The 17082-nt window shown below is 44.6% G+C and overlaps 3 protein-coding genes across 4 annotated transcripts; 2 read left to right on the top strand and 1 right to left on the bottom strand.

Moving 5' to 3' along the window:
* Nucleotides 1-222: 222 nt before the first annotated feature.
* DENR (density regulated re-initiation and release factor) lies at nt 223-6889 on the bottom strand. 2 transcript variants are annotated; one of them, XM_048322844.1, is made up of 8 exons: nt 6806-6889; nt 5619-5733; nt 4850-4869; nt 4650-4734; nt 3935-4024; nt 1777-1893; nt 1159-1298; nt 223-512 (listed from the first exon to the last, which is right to left on the bottom strand). In XM_048322844.1, the coding sequence occupies exons 2-8, from the start codon at nt 5722-5724 to the stop codon at nt 468-470; spliced, it is 603 nt and encodes a 200-aa protein (XP_048178801.1). In that variant the 5' UTR covers nt 5725-5733; nt 6806-6889; the 3' UTR covers nt 223-467. The 2 variants fall into 2 exon arrangements, with proteins under 2 accessions (XP_048178801.1, XP_048178802.1); XM_048322845.1 differs by having other exon boundaries at nt 6593-6887.
* Nucleotides 6890-6904: 15 nt separating this feature from the next.
* Nucleotides 6905-11086, top strand: GPN3 (GPN-loop GTPase 3). Its single transcript, XM_048322842.1, has 8 exons — nt 6905-7065; nt 7152-7260; nt 8002-8169; nt 8584-8708; nt 9372-9487; nt 9787-9883; nt 10256-10384; nt 10839-11086. The coding sequence occupies exons 1-8, from the start codon at nt 7018-7020 to the stop codon at nt 10899-10901; spliced, it is 855 nt and encodes a 284-aa protein (XP_048178799.1). The 5' UTR covers nt 6905-7017; the 3' UTR covers nt 10902-11086.
* Nucleotides 11087-11676: 590 nt separating this feature from the next.
* On the top strand, nt 11677-16692 carry ARPC3 (actin related protein 2/3 complex subunit 3). The gene is made up of 7 exons (XM_048322843.1): nt 11677-11943; nt 13038-13137; nt 14201-14277; nt 14541-14609; nt 14880-15006; nt 15335-15429; nt 16185-16692. Exons 1-7 carry the CDS (start codon nt 11692-11694, stop codon nt 16245-16247), a joined length of 783 nt encoding a protein of 260 aa, XP_048178800.1. The 5' UTR covers nt 11677-11691; the 3' UTR covers nt 16248-16692.
* Nucleotides 16693-17082: the final 390 nt, after the last annotated feature.

The raw sequence follows: 17082 nt of genomic DNA, 5'->3' as shown, positions 1-17082 counted from the left end.
ACTGTCCTTTCATTGTTAACAAACCTCTAGAATGTTCCATTCTAATTTCTAAAATTCTCTGCAGGTAAATGAGAGGTAAAATTGTCTACATCAGCCACATGCCTTATTCACTTAAGCTCAGCAGAAAGGACAGCAGATGAAAATCAATATTTTAATGCCATAAATTCTTGTTTTCCTGTAAGATAGTTAAAGGAAAGTAGATGTAAAAAAACTCAAAAACTATTCAGTGAGGAACAGTAATTTTATTTAAATCTACTTCATGCTTAAGCATGGTAGAACCCCAATTTAACTTTGGCAAATATCACAAAAAAACCCCAAAACAAAAAAACAAGCAGCCTATACAGAACAGTGAGAATGCCAAGGATATGGGTTCTCCACAGTTTCACTGCAGAGCAAATGGATTTAGAAGCCTCACTTTTGCTATATCATTTATAACCATATAATTAAATAAAGGTAGTCTTTCACTATCACTTCTTGACTTCTCCAAGATCTTCAATACTGTCATCATCCACCTAGGGAGAAAAATCCAAAACACAGCAAATTAAGTATTTTCTTTTTACATGTCTCCTTCGACGTGCACCCCTGTAAATGTAGCGAAGTGTGGGAGAAGTGAACAGCACCATTCCAGATTCCCTGCTGTAAATTCTACGTGAGTGACGTGTGCTTGCAGGACACAGCTGAGCCTGCAGGACTGTGAATAAAGACAGGCCTATGGAGTTAAACCATAAAGAATTCCACTTGGGAAATGCCAGGACAAGGGAGAGTCAGAGAAAGCCCCTGCAATTACAGCTCTCAGCCTTAAATTTCAGCCCAACTCACACTAGCTGATCTCTTCTTCTGAAGCACAAATGTGTGGGGTTTGGGTTTGTTTGCTTTAATTTTGCGATATTTTAAGAGGTGTTGAAAAATAGGATAGCAAGGTAAGAATATTTAGACACTCACTGCTAAGAAATGGTCACAAAGAAGCCACAGATATTTGACAGCTGGATTTATTCTGACATGCCTCCCTCACTGCAGGGTGGGAATGCAACAACATGCTCTTATTTTTAAGCACCAGTCTGTGCTGCCAAAGATGAAACCGTTTTCCAAAGTCATTGGAAAGTCACAGGCTAGTGTGGAAAAGTGTGTGTCTTCCTGACAGAAGAAAGGGTTTATTACCTCAGGCCACTTCTCCTGGATTACATCAATAATGTCATCTGTAAAGTCCCCCTGAATGATGATTTCATCTTCTCCTGTTACTGAGGCACCGCAGGAAAATTTCTGAGCAAAAAACCTTTGTGCTTCCTTAAGATCGATTTCTGCCAAGGGGAAAACGAACAATTTAAATACAGTTGTTGTCATAAAAATATTTTCTCAAGTTTAAAGCCAAAATCTTGTTTTAACTGTTGAAAAAGCAGTGGCGTTTTACAGTTGAAACTTTGCTAGAGTTTCCATTGAAAGCCAAGCCTGTTGTTTACATCCAAAACATCAACAGACGTACAAATGCTTCAAGGTAGAAAGTGCTGAACGTCCTCTACACGTTCTGTTGACGTGGGTCTGCGCCCTGTTTCAAAATACCTGTAGCCCTATTTGTTTGAAAAAACATGGCAATAACTACCTTAATAATTTATCCCTGTGAGAAGTCAGTGTACCTTTGGCATGCTTTGGAACTGCTAAAAGCACCTCAGGACTTCCACCTCACACAGCTGGCAGCAGATTTCTCAATGGAATACAACCAGAAGAAATATCATGAGGTTAAAGGCAGGCACACCCAATACCAGGAAAACCCAAACTCACCAAACGTTGCGAGGCCACACACTCTCGTGACATATTTTTTCTTTGCTCTGGGAATTTTAGCTATCGTAACTTTCTGTGGTACAGTCTTCTTCTTCTGTTTTATCTGACCTCTTCCACCTTTAAAACAGAGCATAAGGTTACATGATTAGTTAAATGATGTCATAGTTCATCAAAGAAAAAAGCCCACAAGGTCAGATTTCGTCCCTATAAACAAAGAAACTGTTACCTCCCCAACACTGTTGGTAAACAAAAATATATTTTGCACATTGTCTCAGGTTTAGTATTATTTAAGAAAGATCCCGTGTCATCAAAGTATTATGGGAAATAACAACATATACATGTCAAATGTGCATTCAAGCACAGGTTGAACAGCAGACCCCCACTACAATCAGCAAAAAACGGCTTTTCCCCACACTTTACTAATTACTGTGTTCGGTCTACATTTACATTGTTCCTTGGTGTAATCCTAGAAATAAATTTTTCTTTGATGTTTTCCCCAAGTATTTTAACATCCTCAGGGTTTGTGTCTGAGGTAAAGCAAGCTGCTCGTGCCCATTTCCTGAGGCCACAAGGTCTTGTTTTCCTCAGGCTGCTGGGTTAAACAGCAGATCAAGGTCTGGATACCTGTGCACAACCCCAGAGTGAACCACACAGGGATATGTGAGCCAGCAGCAAACCCCACACCTCTGAAAGCAGCCAGCCACAGCAGCCCAATTCCACAGCATCTAACACCACCTTTCCTACAGCCTATTTCTAGGCCAGCCTGTGGGAACACTCCCTGTATCAGGCATTTATGAGTTGGAGTAAAGCATGCAAAAGATACATTCCCCTCATTAGGATTCTTCAAGCCAGATTAAGATCTCGGCTGACTTTGTGTACAGTCATCAAGTTATTCCAGGGTAACCAAAGTTTCATGTTTCTGAGCCTTCTCAGCATGAAAACCTAAAGAATTTATGACAAGTAAACCAACCCCTGTGACTGTTTCTGTTTCTAACATGCAGCACTTTCAATTCTGTTTTATTATAAACTGGTGTCTGGTAATTTTAAGACAGTAAATTTCTGCCTTAAATTTTCTTCAGTAAGTGTCTTACTAAGTTTGTGCTTGTTTTCCCTCACATTTTTATGGTCACTCTTACACCATCCTACTTAACACCACACTCTTCCATGAAGATTTGGATTCTAGGAGAAAATCACAAAATATTTTAAACACTATTATTTTAGAACCAAAAACCAGACTGAAAACTAATCATACCACCCCTCACAACAAATTAATGTTGAAAGAAAATGTCCTGAAATCTCTGGAAAAAGCATCCAAGTTACAGAACATGAAATCCTGTTGTCACTACACATTGCCTACTGAGAAGGCAAATTAAACTCGTTGCCAAGATACAAAAACAAAACAAAAATATATGTGGCATAAAACATGGATCTTACTGGGTATTAACCATAATTTCTGGAGCACTGCACACAACCTGACACTGCACAGGCAAATGCATATTAACAGCTTCAGCACTCTGATTTATGGTGGAAAGTATGTTAATTAATTCAGCAGAAAGAACTCCAACAATCGAAGATAAAACTGTGTTTAAATTGTTCCACATAACTTTGTATCTTCCAACGTTGGGTTTTGAAAATGTTTTTCACTACTACTGCTGGGAAGAGACACAGCTGTTAATGGAGACACAGGTAATAGATTTAAAAGCATAAAACCAAATCCTGTTCCGTGAATACAGAGAGGTGGAAGGAACAAAGGCAAAAGCAGAGTCATGAGGCATTAACAGAGGGAAGCAGCCTTTGTTCCACTCCACAAGCAACCCATAAAATGCTGCTCAACAGGGCAGAGCATTCCGGGAGAAATGCCAGCTGATTTCAGGTTGGGAAGAACTGCTCCCTGACTGAGAGTGGCAGCGGTGACAGGAACAATGAGGCACAGGATGCAGGTCCCCTTTCCCTGCCTGTCTCTCCTGTCCAACATTTCCACTGGCACAGGTCACAGAGCTAACTCTGCTGCCACAGGGAGGAAGATATTCCCTATGTTCTGTGCAGAGCTAACCACCAAGATGCAAGGAATTCGTGCCCTGGTCCAGACCAGCAGGTGAGAAAGGGATGCCCCAAACTGCGTTTAAATCAGTACCACAATCAACTATTTAGACCTTGCCTCTCTTTTGCTTCTTCTTCTCCTCTTCTTCTCCTCCTCCCACATTTCCTTGGCCTTCTCCAACCCCAGCTTCCTGTTTAGGTGAATTTTCTTATGTGCATCAGAAAGCAGTGAGGGGAAAAAAAAGAAGAACAAAGTTAGTGGTCAGACACCACAGCCTTACAGGAACAGAAAGTAAGGTAAAGTGGTATTATGATAAATCAGTAAACTATGCTGAAGTGCAGCAGCCCCTTGACTGATGCATGTTACATCTTCATTACAGTATTTATGCAAATTAGACTCCAGAAAAGCCTTAGCTCAAAGACACGGTGACCACTTCAATAAAGGCTCTTGCACAGAGACAGAAACTAATGATAATGTTACTACTGAAATTCCAAATGCAAACAAGTAAGTTCCCCATAATTAATGACTTTGCCTCCAGCCATCCACTGTAGACTGGACAGACATAAAATCCAATAAACTAACTTTGATGGAAAACAAGTGCATGGATGACTGTTTATGGTAGAAACCTTAAGAAAGCTCAAATATTATTAATGAAACTACACATTGATTATTTAGTGTTTCCCGACATTATAAAACGTATTTCACAGCATCCAAAGCATTAACTTTCACATGATACAGCAGGAAAAGGAAAGAGATAACAACTGGACAAGCTCAAATATTTCTAAATACGTCCAAGGGCACAGATCAGCTAGAAAATAGAAAAGACTCTTACCTACTGTAAGTTTTGCAAACTCATCTGGAAAATTCTTTTCTAACCATTGTCTGCATTTAGTCACATCAGGCATGTATTCACAGTACTAGAGAAAAGCCATATCAATGTGTCAGTGGAGGAATGACAAAATATGTCACAAATATACCAAAATAGGGCATAATAGGACAGAAGGAAATTTGGACAACAAAAAAATAACTCACCTCTGTTGGCAACGAACAGACTGGAGAAAGAAGGGGAAAAAAAGAACAGATTACAAAAGGAATTTTTTACTTTTTACATTTTTACTTACAGCCTTAGTAATTAAATTCCAAATGGTGTTTTAAAGTCAGGGATGATTTCTTATATAACTTCTGGTTATAACCACACACTGACTCAAAAACGACTTTATTGTTGCCACTCCACATTTTAAATCCTCTCTCATTAGACCTGTGCTTACATGCTCTGCATTACGATAAAACCATCACAGCAAGAGCTGCCAGGCACTGAGGGAAAGGGAGGAGATGCCCAGCGTTGGGAAAAGCTACAGAACAAAACAGCACTTCTACCTGAGGGAAAAGATACACCTAACAAAGTACCACATGGTTTGGTCAGCTTCTTTTTTTCCAAGAACTGCCAACATTCCAAAGAGGGGCTCAGCCCCACAAGCACCCAAACCAACCTTGCAGACTTTCAGACACAATAGGGCTATTTCCTAATCCCCTGCAACTGTATTCCAGCCTGAAGCAAAATGACATTCCTATCTAAAAACACAACTGCCAAGATTCCCTTTAAATTTCACCCCCATAACTACAAATGTAACGAGCAAAGAATACTTCTAAACACAGTACAACAATTAATTTTATGTGTTCCATTTCTTACTGTCATACTAATGCTCAGAGTCCTTTTCTGAGCTAATGGCTTTACTGACTTCCTGCAGGAAGAGATCTCTGCTCCCAGACCCTTCACACCCAGAAAGCTCTCAGCACTTGCCTCCGCAGTAGAGGACCCGGAGGGGGTAATCGGCGTCTGACCTGGCACCGCTCCTGCCGTCCCCTCTGCAGTCAGGGACCACCGGCTCAGCGACATCTGTGGCCATGTCACAAGCCTGGAGGTCACACAGTGAAAGAATGAGGACCCAAGGTCTGCGTTTCAGTCAGTCACATCCCAACTCAACAACAATCCCCGAGGAAATAGGTGAAAGTGTCAAAAGAGCATGAGCGACCAGGGAGAAGAAAATGAAGAAAGACCTTTCAGAAACCCACAGGGAATTGCAGAACACACTGGGTTAAGCACAACGTGAAGTATCATGTTAAATCAATGGCACATGAACAGCGGGGGCACTGGGGGCAGGTACCTCTCGCATATTAGCAAAGAAAAGAGGTCATTTAAATCAGTGCTTGAAGAGTCACAAGCTGATCCAAGAACACTGGGAAAAAAAACAAAACCAAAGAGCATAAAGCAAGGAAAGCGAACTCAACTCACTAATGGATTTAATAGCGGTTTACACACACGTTTTCAAGCAAGGGACTTAGAAGACAGAAGTCAACAAGGAAAGAGTTTGGAACACACAAGAAATCCCCAGGAAGATGGGAACAAACAGGATATGTGTGAGGAAGCTTCGGTTGCTGTACAAGCTGTGTTGGCAGTGAGGAATGCTGAGGGAAAGTTCCAGAGATGGTGGGTTCAGGGTAGGAGGACAAGGACAGGCGGTAGATGGTCACAGTGAGGGTGAGGATGTTGGGGTGCTCAGGAAGACGTCAAATAGGTGCAGGAGGGTGCTGGGTGGTCAGGGGGCAAAAGTGAGGGCAGGTCGGGGGAAGGGTGCTGGGACACCAGGCATGGTGAGGATCACGGACACGGTGGGAGCTGGGGGACGGAACTGGGGGGGACTGGGGGAGCTGAGCTGAGGGGATGGGGGGGGAGCCGAGGGGATGGGGGGAGCTGAGGGGATGCGGTTCGGGTACCTGAGGAGGGGCGGGCTCGCAGGACGGGGCGGTGCCGGGGCTGACGGAAAGGAGGGCGCCGGGAGGATGCTCAGGTACAAGCACCGGGGGGGATCCCTGCGAGGGGCGGCAGCGCCGCGGCTCCGCAGGAGAGAGAGCGGGCGGGTGTGGGAGCCGGCAGGCGGGGGCTGAGCGGAGCGGGGCGGGGGGACCCGGGGGCAGTGTCGGTGTTACCGGAGGCCCCTCGGGCCGCGGCGGGTCCCGGTCCCTCACCGCGCGCGCACGTGCGCCCGCCCCAGCGCCACCGTCTCGCGAGAGGGGCGTGCACAGCTTGACCCCGCCGGCTCGCCGTACCGGGGCGGGCAGGGCTATGCGCTGCGCCGGTCACGTATTCAGCCGAGCTACGGAGCGCCGTAGCGGCCACTTCCCGCCGGGCCGCCACAGCTATGCCCCGGTACGCGCAACTGGTGATGGGCCCGGCGGGCAGCGGGAAGGTGAGCGGGGAACGGCGGGGAAAGATGGGGAGCGGGGAGCGGCGGGAGCCCCCTGACGGCTCCTGACGGCCGTGTGTGCCTTGCAGAGCACGTACTGCTCCACCATGGTGCAGCACTGCGAGGCGCTGGGCCGCGCCGTGCAGGTGGTGAACCTGGACCCGGCGGCCGAGCTCTTCAGCTACCCCGTCATGGCAGGTGAGCGGCGGCCCCCGGCGAGCCCCGGGCACCGCCGGGCTCGAACCGCCCCGGGGGCGTGCTAGCGCACAAGTTCTATTGCTGTAAAAGGGAGGTCATGCGACAGTGAGGGAAGATGTTGGAAAACGGTTTAAACAAAATAATGTGTGATCCTTATATCAGTGATATCCCAAATAATGCCTGGTCTGGTAGCAAATAGTGCCTATGTCAGACATTAATGTAGCGCTGTAATAGTGATAACTGCCTGCATCAGCGACTGTTGCCCTGTGTCAGCTCGCGTTTAATCCCTGTATTTACCTACACTAGAGATTGATATGTACTGGCAGATGTTTCCGTTTTGAGAACAACAGTAGGTCTGAACAAAGATGATAAAAAATGTGCATCTTGACTTGGCCACATAGCTGAGATACCTTTAAGGAGAAGAGATTCACTAGAAGATGCAGGACCATAGGATGAAAATTTGGGGAATGAGATGTTTCCCAAACAATCACCAGGAACCCTCAAAAGACCCCTACTCATATCCAAATAAGTCCGGGGAAGTATTTAGCGTATATGTGTGTATTGTGGGAATTAATGAGCTTGTGTAAGTTCATCCACAGTTTTGTGTGGCTGCTGCGTGTGCCTGTGAGTGGGGAGATGCCGTGCACCCAGCGCTGCTGTAAAGCCGTGTTGGTTTTCTCACCTACCGAGCTGCCTGCAGAGTTCATTTCCCGGCTTTTGGTGACGTGTGTGTTGTCACAGACATCCGCGAGCTGATAGAAGTGGACGATGTCATGGAAGATGAGTCCTTGAGGTTTGGCCCCAATGGTGGCTTGGTGTTTTGCATGGAATACTTTGCCAATAACTTCAACTGGCTGGAGGAGAGCCTTGGGCACGTGGAGGATGACTATATTTTGTTTGATTGCCCAGGTAAACACACGCCAATGTTTTGGTATCGCTCTTCATTGGAAAATTCTCAAATGGGAAAATTTAGTTTTAGATGGTCGTGATAATTCACATTTTGATGAGCTATTAACAGTTGTCAGAGTCACTTTCAGGTGTCTTAGGAGTGCACTTGATCCTGGGTTCATCTGGGTGACTGCACAGATGTTTGGTAGCATCATGTGCTGTGGGAATAATGTGGCAACTGCAAACTTAACACTAACTGGAGACCAAAGGAGGTCTTTTCCACTTCACCCAAACACAGACAGAGCTGCCCGAAAAGAGGGTGCTTTCCTTAGCAGTTTTTATTTATGTTAAATGCAGTCCCATGTCTATGTGTAACTGTGAACTGTTCCTGTTTGCCTCACATTCCAACCTTCTAATATCCTGAGTGTGCCCCAGGTCAGATCGAACTCTACACGCACCTGCCAGTGATGAAACAGTTGGTGGAGCAGCTGCAGCAGTGGGAATTCCGTGTCTGTGGAGTTTTCCTTGTGGATTCTCAGTTTATGGTGGAATCTTTTAAGGTATCCATTTGAAATCTGTTGAAAAAGTTCATATTGATATAGAACAAGTCTGAGCCATTCAAGGAGCTGGGTTTGCCCAGAGGAAAAATTGCCAAGTTCAGGGAGATCTGATTGCTGTCGTCAGCAGCCTCAGACACAGCTTGCAGCAAGGACAATTCCAGATGGATGTAAAGACAACCAGCACTGTGAGAGTGGTCAGACTGGGACAAGCACAGAGGGATTGTGCAGTGAATGTTCATGGAGTCAAAACTTGACTGGGCAAACCCCAGAGCAGCCTGGTCTGACCTGGAAGCTCCTCTTTTTAAGCAGTTGTAGGAACCAGATGACCTCCAGAAGCGCCTTCCAACCTAAATTCTTCTGTGATTCCATGAGAACTTTCTCAGATCCCGAGAACAAGCAGGCCACTTTCCCCATTTAGCAGTAACTATCCTGAGAAGGGTTTGGGTTTTCTTAGTGCCCTTTTCAGTGGCAGATCAATATTTGAGGTTCCAAAAATAGAGGGGATACTTGGCACCTCCTTTTTCCAACAGAGAATAATTCCTCATAGGGCTTGGTGTCCATGTTCCATATATTCATTACCAGATTTGGCCTGTGGCTGAGTGTCCTGTGTGTTTGTGTTGTGTTTTTCTGTACTTTAATACATCATTTTTCATCCTCTTCAAGTTTATTTCTGGAATCCTGGCAGCTCTCAGTGCAATGATATCTTTGGAGATTCCACAGATTAACGTCATGACCAAAATGGATTTGCTGAGCAAGAAAGCCAAGAAGGAAATAGAAAAGTAAGTTCCAAAAAATTATTTGCTCTGTAGTATAATATATTGAGGCAGAGTTCACTGAAAATTCAGTCTAATGTTTCCCACAATTAAAACAGACTCTTTTGGAATGGGAGAAGATGGATTTCATTTATTTCAAACAATAGTCTTTAAGCATCTGGGTAGGATGCTTAGTTTAGTCAGAGTCAAAAGAATAGCTCCATGTTTGTACTGATCTTTGGCTTTTTTGTAAGTAATTATCTTGGGTCTTTTGTGTCATTCTGAATGACAGACTTTCAATGTTAATGGTGACTTTGTTTCTGCAGGTACTTGGATCCAGATATGTATTCTATGATCGAAGATTCTACAAGTATATTGAGAAGCAAAAGGTTTAAAAAACTGACCAAATCTATATGTGGATTGGTAAGTATATTGCTTGTACCCTAAAATGCACTATCACTTTTTGCCTCTTTTAACTCAGTTTTTCATTTTTTCAGATTAGCATGAGATTCTTGATACTACTGATATGATACTCTTGATAGCTGGATTGTAGCCAATACATTTTCTTTGAATTCTTTTCTGTTGGCAATTTTGGGAAATGGCTTTCTCTACAGTGTAGAACTTAGGACTGGTAACCAGGTGTTCTGAGTAGGGAATTACCATTGGTTTGCAGTGTGACTTTAAATGGTATTTAGAAGTCCAGACAAATGTGGTTTAAGGAAGTTGCTTAGAGTGCTGTGATTGAGAATTAACTGACTGCGTTTTTGTACCAACATCCTTTGAATCCTTTTATAGATTGATGACTATGGTATGGTTCGATTTCTGCCTCTGGATCGCTCTGATGAGGAAAGTATAAACATAGTTCTGCAGCACATAGACTTCACCATTCAGTATGGGGAAGATCTGGAATTTAAAGAACCAAAGGTAAGGGACTGCTGGTGAGAAGATTAAAAATTAGAAAGGATCCATAATATAGTTGTAATACAAATATATTCTTTGCCTTGCTAATAAATATTGTCTTAGTACTGTGGGGTATGCCCAGCCCCTGCCCTGGAGGGATCTCTGCTGAGATAAGAGAGTAATATAGTACAGTTCAAAATAAGACATGTTTAGTCTTTCAGTGACAATGCTTGTACCATCTCCATTTAGAGTTACAAAAGTGAAATTCTCTAATATCACCTTGTATATGGAGATTGATCAAGTGGTTGTGTTTAAAAGTATTACTTTGGTTTTCAAAATTAACAGAATTTTAACCTTCAAATGTCAGAAAGGACCATTGAGATCACTAAGTTTTTTTTCCTGCATGACTGTTCAAAGTCCCCTGATAATTCCTGTGTTCAACCCAGGAAGGTTTATATTTTTCTGGTCTTTTTGACAGGAATGTGAAGAAGATAAATCTGCTCTTGTGGATGAATACTTTCAAGATCACGTGGATGAGTAAAAAACATGTTCAAACAGGGAGGAAAATACTTTGCTTTTGGTAAAAAATAAAAATGAAAAAAAAACCCCAACCCAATCCCTACACAAACACACTTGATATTTTACCTGTAAAATAACTAATATTTATAGTGGAGAGAGAGTTACATGACCTCATAACTACTTTAATAAACAAAGTTTTTTTTATTATGCTTGTGTGTTATAAAATACAGAGGCCAATGTTAGTACGTATGAAAAAAAGCAGAGCCAGAACTGGGCAAGAGATTCAACAGCCCAGCAACTCCTGCATATCTAGAGGAAAAGGGCTTCCAAAACTCTGTGTGTGGCAGGTCTTGATCTGGCTGCATTAAACCATTCAAAAGTTGGGGAAACTTCAGTGGTTTGATTCACCTCCAGACTGCCACTAGGACAAGCCATGCTTAGGGCGTTTTGAAAGGACAAACCCCAACCCTACAGTTGAATTATTGTGACTCACCTTCCAAACCCTCCCATTTTGTCTCCCTGACATGCCGTGAGTCAGGTACCAGGGGACAAATCCAGCAACGCTGGGTCACAGGGAAGGTAATGATAGTAATAGGAGTGTGCACCTAAAAATACTGTATCTTTCTGAACACAACACGTTTGGACCCCTCTTGTGCTTTCTTACACGAAGTGCCCCTTGCAGCCGGCTGGGCTGTGCTGGAAATGCACAGGAGAGAAAACCAGCTGCGAGCGAAGCATCCCGGAACCCCTTGCCCGAACGGGCGGTGCCTCCTGGGATCCCCTCCCGGTACCGGCAGAGCCCTGGCCAAGCAATGCCTCTCTGTGGCCCTTTCCCCGTAGGGGCAGTGTCCGGGTACAGAGATGCCTCCCGGGATCCCTTCCCGGTGCGCTGCCTCCGGGGCGGTGCACGGCTCCCGCTTCCCCTCCTCGCACCGCCTCTGCCGCTGCCTCATTTCCTGCAGCGTAGGCGGAGGAGGAAGCTCTGTGGCCGCTTTGCTGCCCGGTTCGCCCCGCTCCCCTCCCGCCCGGCCCCGCCGAGCCGCCTCCTGCCCTTCGAGATGCCGGTGAGCGGCTCCGCACCCGGCGCTGCGCGGCCCCGGCGGCGGCAGCGCGGACAGGAGGGCGCGGGGCGGCGGGGCCGGGCCGGGGGCGGCGGAGGTGATCCCGGGCCGGGGAAGGGGCTCTGCTGCGGGGTCTGGCCTCGGTCAGTGCGGGGGGAAGGGGCTGCAGCTGCGGGGAGCGCTCCTGAGAGCGGGGAATGGCTCTTTATGGGAGGCCGCTGGAAGGCCGGCGCCTTCCTCTTCCTCCTCCCCCTGCCAGGGATCCACCCGCAGCCGGGAGGGAGGGTGCAAGCCCCGGTAGCAGCGGTGGACAGGGTGGTCACAGCAGGGCTTTGCTCTGGCTTTGTTCACACCACCTTACCCTCAGTGAAATAAACTGCTTTTTACACCCACTCTCCTCTACAGTCACATCCTTCCCTGCCCCCCACAAAAGGTGGGTTGTGAGGAGGTGAGGGATTCCCAGTGGCCTGGCGCAGCACCCAGGAAACGTTTGGAAAGTGCCTGAAACTAAACTGAATAGTTGTTGAAAATTGGTTTTCTAGGAAGAATTTGTTATATGCAGAAAGCTGTTTTGTTTTTCACTTAAATCAGTTAGTTTTTTGTTGTTTTTTTCTGTTTGTTTTTTGTTTTTTTTTTTTTTTTAGTGTATTAAGCCTGGCTTTATTTATAATTATCTACTATTAGTACTCAGACATGGAAATAAATTACATATTTTTTAATGACCAACTAACTTTCAGTGCAATGTCCCAAAACTCAGGCAGGTGAGCAGGGCTGTTACCCCTTGGTGCTGCCAGGATGGGGTCAGGCACACTGGGGATGAACTGTGCCTGCAGACCAACAACACAGATTTTATCCCATCTCCCACCACTGCGACTGCAAGTGGTGACACTGGTGGTGCTTCGATGGTATTCACCAGAATGGCACCAAGATCGGGGCCTAAATAAAAAATAGCAATTGTTTGTGCAAGGAAAAAATGCTGGAAGCATCATAATGAACTAGGCTGTGACTCCTGTTTGATGAAGACACAGGGGACATGTGATTGGATATGGAAATGTCTATTTTCAGTAGGATCAATAACCAGCTCTCTCTGTCTCTAGGCTTACCACTCCACTTTAATGGACTCAGACACCAAACTAATTGGGAACATGGCACTGTTACCCATCAGAAGCCAGTTCAAGGGCCCAGCACCTCGAGAAAGTAAGTTTATAATAATCCCTGAATTACTGGATATAGCTCATCATCTCAGGGGTTGCTCTAAGCCAGCCCCAGCAAGAGTGACGAGACGAGTCAGGGGTGGGAAATGGAAGGCTTTGCAGTTTAGAGAGGAGGAAAGAAGTTTTCAATTACTTCAGTTGTGCAAATCATAGAAAATAATTGTGCACAGATAAATGTGCTTTGTGTTCTGCTGAATTAGTAGTTTCAGTAATCCAAGCCTCTGGTTGCTGTTCTGGTGCTTCCCCCTGTGTCTCCCTGTGCTCCTGAGCAGGGTTTTGAGGAGGCTGTGGTGGTGTGAAGCCTCTGTGTCAGAGGAAGTGGGGGTTCAGCTACCGAGAACTGCTGCTTTGGGCTGTGGCTGGAGACGCTCGGCTGCTCTGAGCGATGAGGAGTGGGACTGCAGCACCTAAGAGTGTGCAGCTTCAGGAACTGAAATGAGGTTACAGGCACCCTGACAGGGCCCACAGGCAGCCAGGTACAGATTCCCCTTCAGCACCTGAACTTCCCAGGCGTGGTATTCCCCAGCAATGTCGCGGTTCAGGTGGAGAAGGCAAATGTAAAGGAAATGTTTCTGGATTTAAGCAGTCTTGGATGGTAGCAAAGTTCTGTGTGTTCTGTGAAACAAAGTTCTGTGTTCTGTGAAAAAATCACTGTGTTCTGCTCCCCTCCTTTTTTTTTGAAGAGGATAATGGAATGTGAGTGATTGTGCTGGTATGCTGTCTCCAAAAACATTTTTTTCTATCCTTTTATGATGTTAAAACTCTGATGAGTTACTCAAATGGTAGAAAAGTGAGGAACTGCTGAATTGCTGGTGTTTGTGAAGTGACATATCACAGGGGAAGGAGAAGGGAGTAGGAAGCTTAAATATTACAGTCTGAGCTCATGGTGTTTCACATGTTTTCTCTTAACATGGTGCTGACTTCTGCTTTTTGTAAATACCAAGGTTTTGCCTTTGCAGTAATCCTTATTTATTTCAGTGAGTAGAAGTTATGACAAATGTGGTATTAATAGTGTACTGCTTAACTCTGTATCTCTTTTTTATTAGCTAAGGACACAGATATTATAGATGAAGCCATCTACTACTTCAAAGCTAATGTTTTCTTCAAAAATTATGAAATTAAGGTAATTTTTTGAGATACTGAGCATATTCTAGTTCTTTGGAGGGTTGGTGCTGTGAATATAAATTTATTTTCAAGGAAGTAATTCTACTAGATCACAAAATCTCCCCTTCCATTTAACCTTTAAAGTTGGGTAAATGCCATGAATTGCAGCTCTCCCTCTCATGGGGAAACTGTAGCCCAAAATGGCTTGAATTCATTCCTGCTTCAGACTTTATGAGTTCCACAAAGTCCTGTAATTGAAGAGTTCCTGCTCTTGTTTTGCAGAACGAGGCTGACAGAACACTGATCTATGTAACCCTCTACATTTCTGAGTGCCTGAAAAAGCTGCAAAAGGTAAGAAAACTGAATTTCTGTGCAGGAGGGAAACAGTCTGCTCTGACGATTGTTCTCAGGAAAGGATTTCCTGATACTCTCCTTCCAGAGGCACAGATAGTCCTGTTCACCCTAGTCCCAGTTGTCAGAGTCTCAAATACTCCAATGTGGATATGCTGTGTTGCTCTTCTTGATGAGTTTTTAATGTTACAGATTGGTAAAATACTTGGGTCTAATGCTCCTGATGCTTTTGTTTATAACTGCTAATCCATTGTTTGCCTGGTCTTCCAGTGTAACTCCAAAGGCCAAGGAGAGAAGGAAATGTACACACTAGGAATCACTAACTTCCCAATCCCAGGGGAGCCTGGCTTTCCACTTAACGCCATTTATGCCAAACCTGCCAACAAGCAGGAGGAAGGTAAGGCTGACCCAGGGCCTCTGAAGGCTGCCTTGGGCTCACACTTTATTAACTGCATTTTTGTGACTGCAGTTAGAAAAATTACTGTTAAAACCAAATCTTTTAAATTTAGAAGACTAAATCTGTCTTCTGAAGGCAGCACAAGCTGGATTTTCTGACCTCTATCTTATCCATAGATAAATTGAGCAAATCAACTCAGCCAGCTGGGAGTACCTGTAGATGTGAAACTCCCTCTCTGCTTTAAGCAGTGATCGCTGATGCGTCCATGTTAAATCCAGTTTGAGTTGGTGTTCCCCAGTTTACCCTGGTTTTGCTGTGCTGCTTTCAGAGGTGATGAGGGCCTACCTGCAGCAGCTGAGGCAAGAAACCGGCCTTCGCCTTTGTGACAAAGTATTTGATCCCCAGAGTGACAAGCCAAGCAAGGTAAGAGTTCAGTGGCATCACCACAGAGTTAATGAGGGGTTGGGGGTGTTTTTTCAGCCACGTAGAGAGAAGTGAGATGATTGGGTGATGGTCAGGGGTGGGTAACTTCAGCCAAGCTGGACTGATTTTACAGTGAAATGACAGCTGCAAGTTATCAATAAATTTAATCTAATGTGATATGACAGTTTGGGTTAGTTTCAAAAGCAGGGCAGTAATAAGAGGTGTCTGGTTCAACTCTTCAAAGCACTGCACATCTGCTCTTGGCTGGGGTTGCAAATGGAAATTCTCAAGCTCAGGAGGTGCTGTTTGTCTTCCCAGGCAGCTCTGATTTGAGAGCTGCTTTGAAGTCTATTGTTTTGCCTCTTACCCAGATTGAAAGAAAAATCACTGATCAATGAATGAGTCACCTCTTGACTGTTCACATGTTTCATGTGCAAATGTGCCTGCATTTAATGTTGAAATTACTTAGGCTAATTTAGTTTCAAAGGCATAGCTTCCTAATGCATCCCTCATTTATGATTGTATTGGAATAAAATACAATAAAAGTAAGATAAGAGAAAGAATTTCCCATTTTAATTCAAAGTCCTGTAATATGAATTCATTGTATCCATTCCTATTGTCTTGTTCACCTCAATTCCAGTAGAAACCAGTGTGGAAAACTGGAGTCTTTAACATGTTATATGTCAGAGATTGAATACTTTAAAGTCAATGGAAACCACTTTTGTAGATTTTCTGACCTGTACTTCCTTCTGCAGTGGTGGATCTGCTTTGTGAAGAGGCAGTTCATGAACAAGAGTCTCTCAGGCCCTGGGCAGTGAAGCAAAGTGGCAACAACTTCAAGCATTTCCACAGCAAGATATTCAAGTCTTTTGCCTTTGTTTTGGATACATTTTGTACCAAGGAAGAATTAAGTGCTTATGAAGTAAAAAAAAAAGAAAAAAACCAAACCTGTCAATGAGTGATAGAGGGAGGGAGAGCAAAAACATAAGTTGTGTAAGCAAATATTATTAAGCTGGTGCTTAATAAGTGATTTCTAACGTGCTGTTTCAGATGCAAGTTGCTTTGTAATCGTGGCTACAGCATTTAAACCAGGGCTTGTATTTAAGAGAAGAAGTGGACTTGGCTGTGGGGCAGGGGAGCTGTGTCATTGCTCTGCTGGCTGGAGTCTGGGTGTCGTATGTCCAGGGAAAACAGACCTCTCACGCTGTGTTGTCCAGTGCAGTGATTTTTACCTTGTTTTCAATAAAATTCGCTTGTAATTAACGTGGTAACTGCTGTGTGTCTTATGGGCAGCCTTCAAATAAGTCAAAGAGGGCTTTTTTTTTTTTTTTGCAGAAGGCTTTGGGGTGACTTAATTGTGGCCTTCCAGGACCTAAAGGGAGCCAACAACAGCCTGGAGTGCCTGAACAAGGGGGAATGGCTTTGACCTGACAGAGGGCAGGTTTAGATTGGATACTGGGAAAAAAATCTCCCCTCTGAGGGTGGTGAGGGCCTGGCACAGGTTGCCCAGAGAAGCTGTGGCTGCCCCTGGATCCCTGGAAGTGTCCAAGGCCAGGTTGGACGGGGCTTGGAGCAACCTGGGACAGTGGAAGATGTCCCTGGCCATCTTTAAGGGACCTTTAAGGTCCCTTCCGACCCAAACCATTCTGTGAT

The sequence above is a fragment of the Corvus hawaiiensis genome, chromosome 18 (genome assembly GCF_020740725.1).
Source record: "Corvus hawaiiensis isolate bCorHaw1 chromosome 18, bCorHaw1.pri.cur, whole genome shotgun sequence".
Classification (NCBI taxonomy): Eukaryota; Metazoa; Chordata; class Aves; order Passeriformes; family Corvidae; genus Corvus; species Corvus hawaiiensis.
Note: the sequence above shows the minus strand (reverse complement) of the source record. Positions and strands in the feature narration are given on the sequence as shown.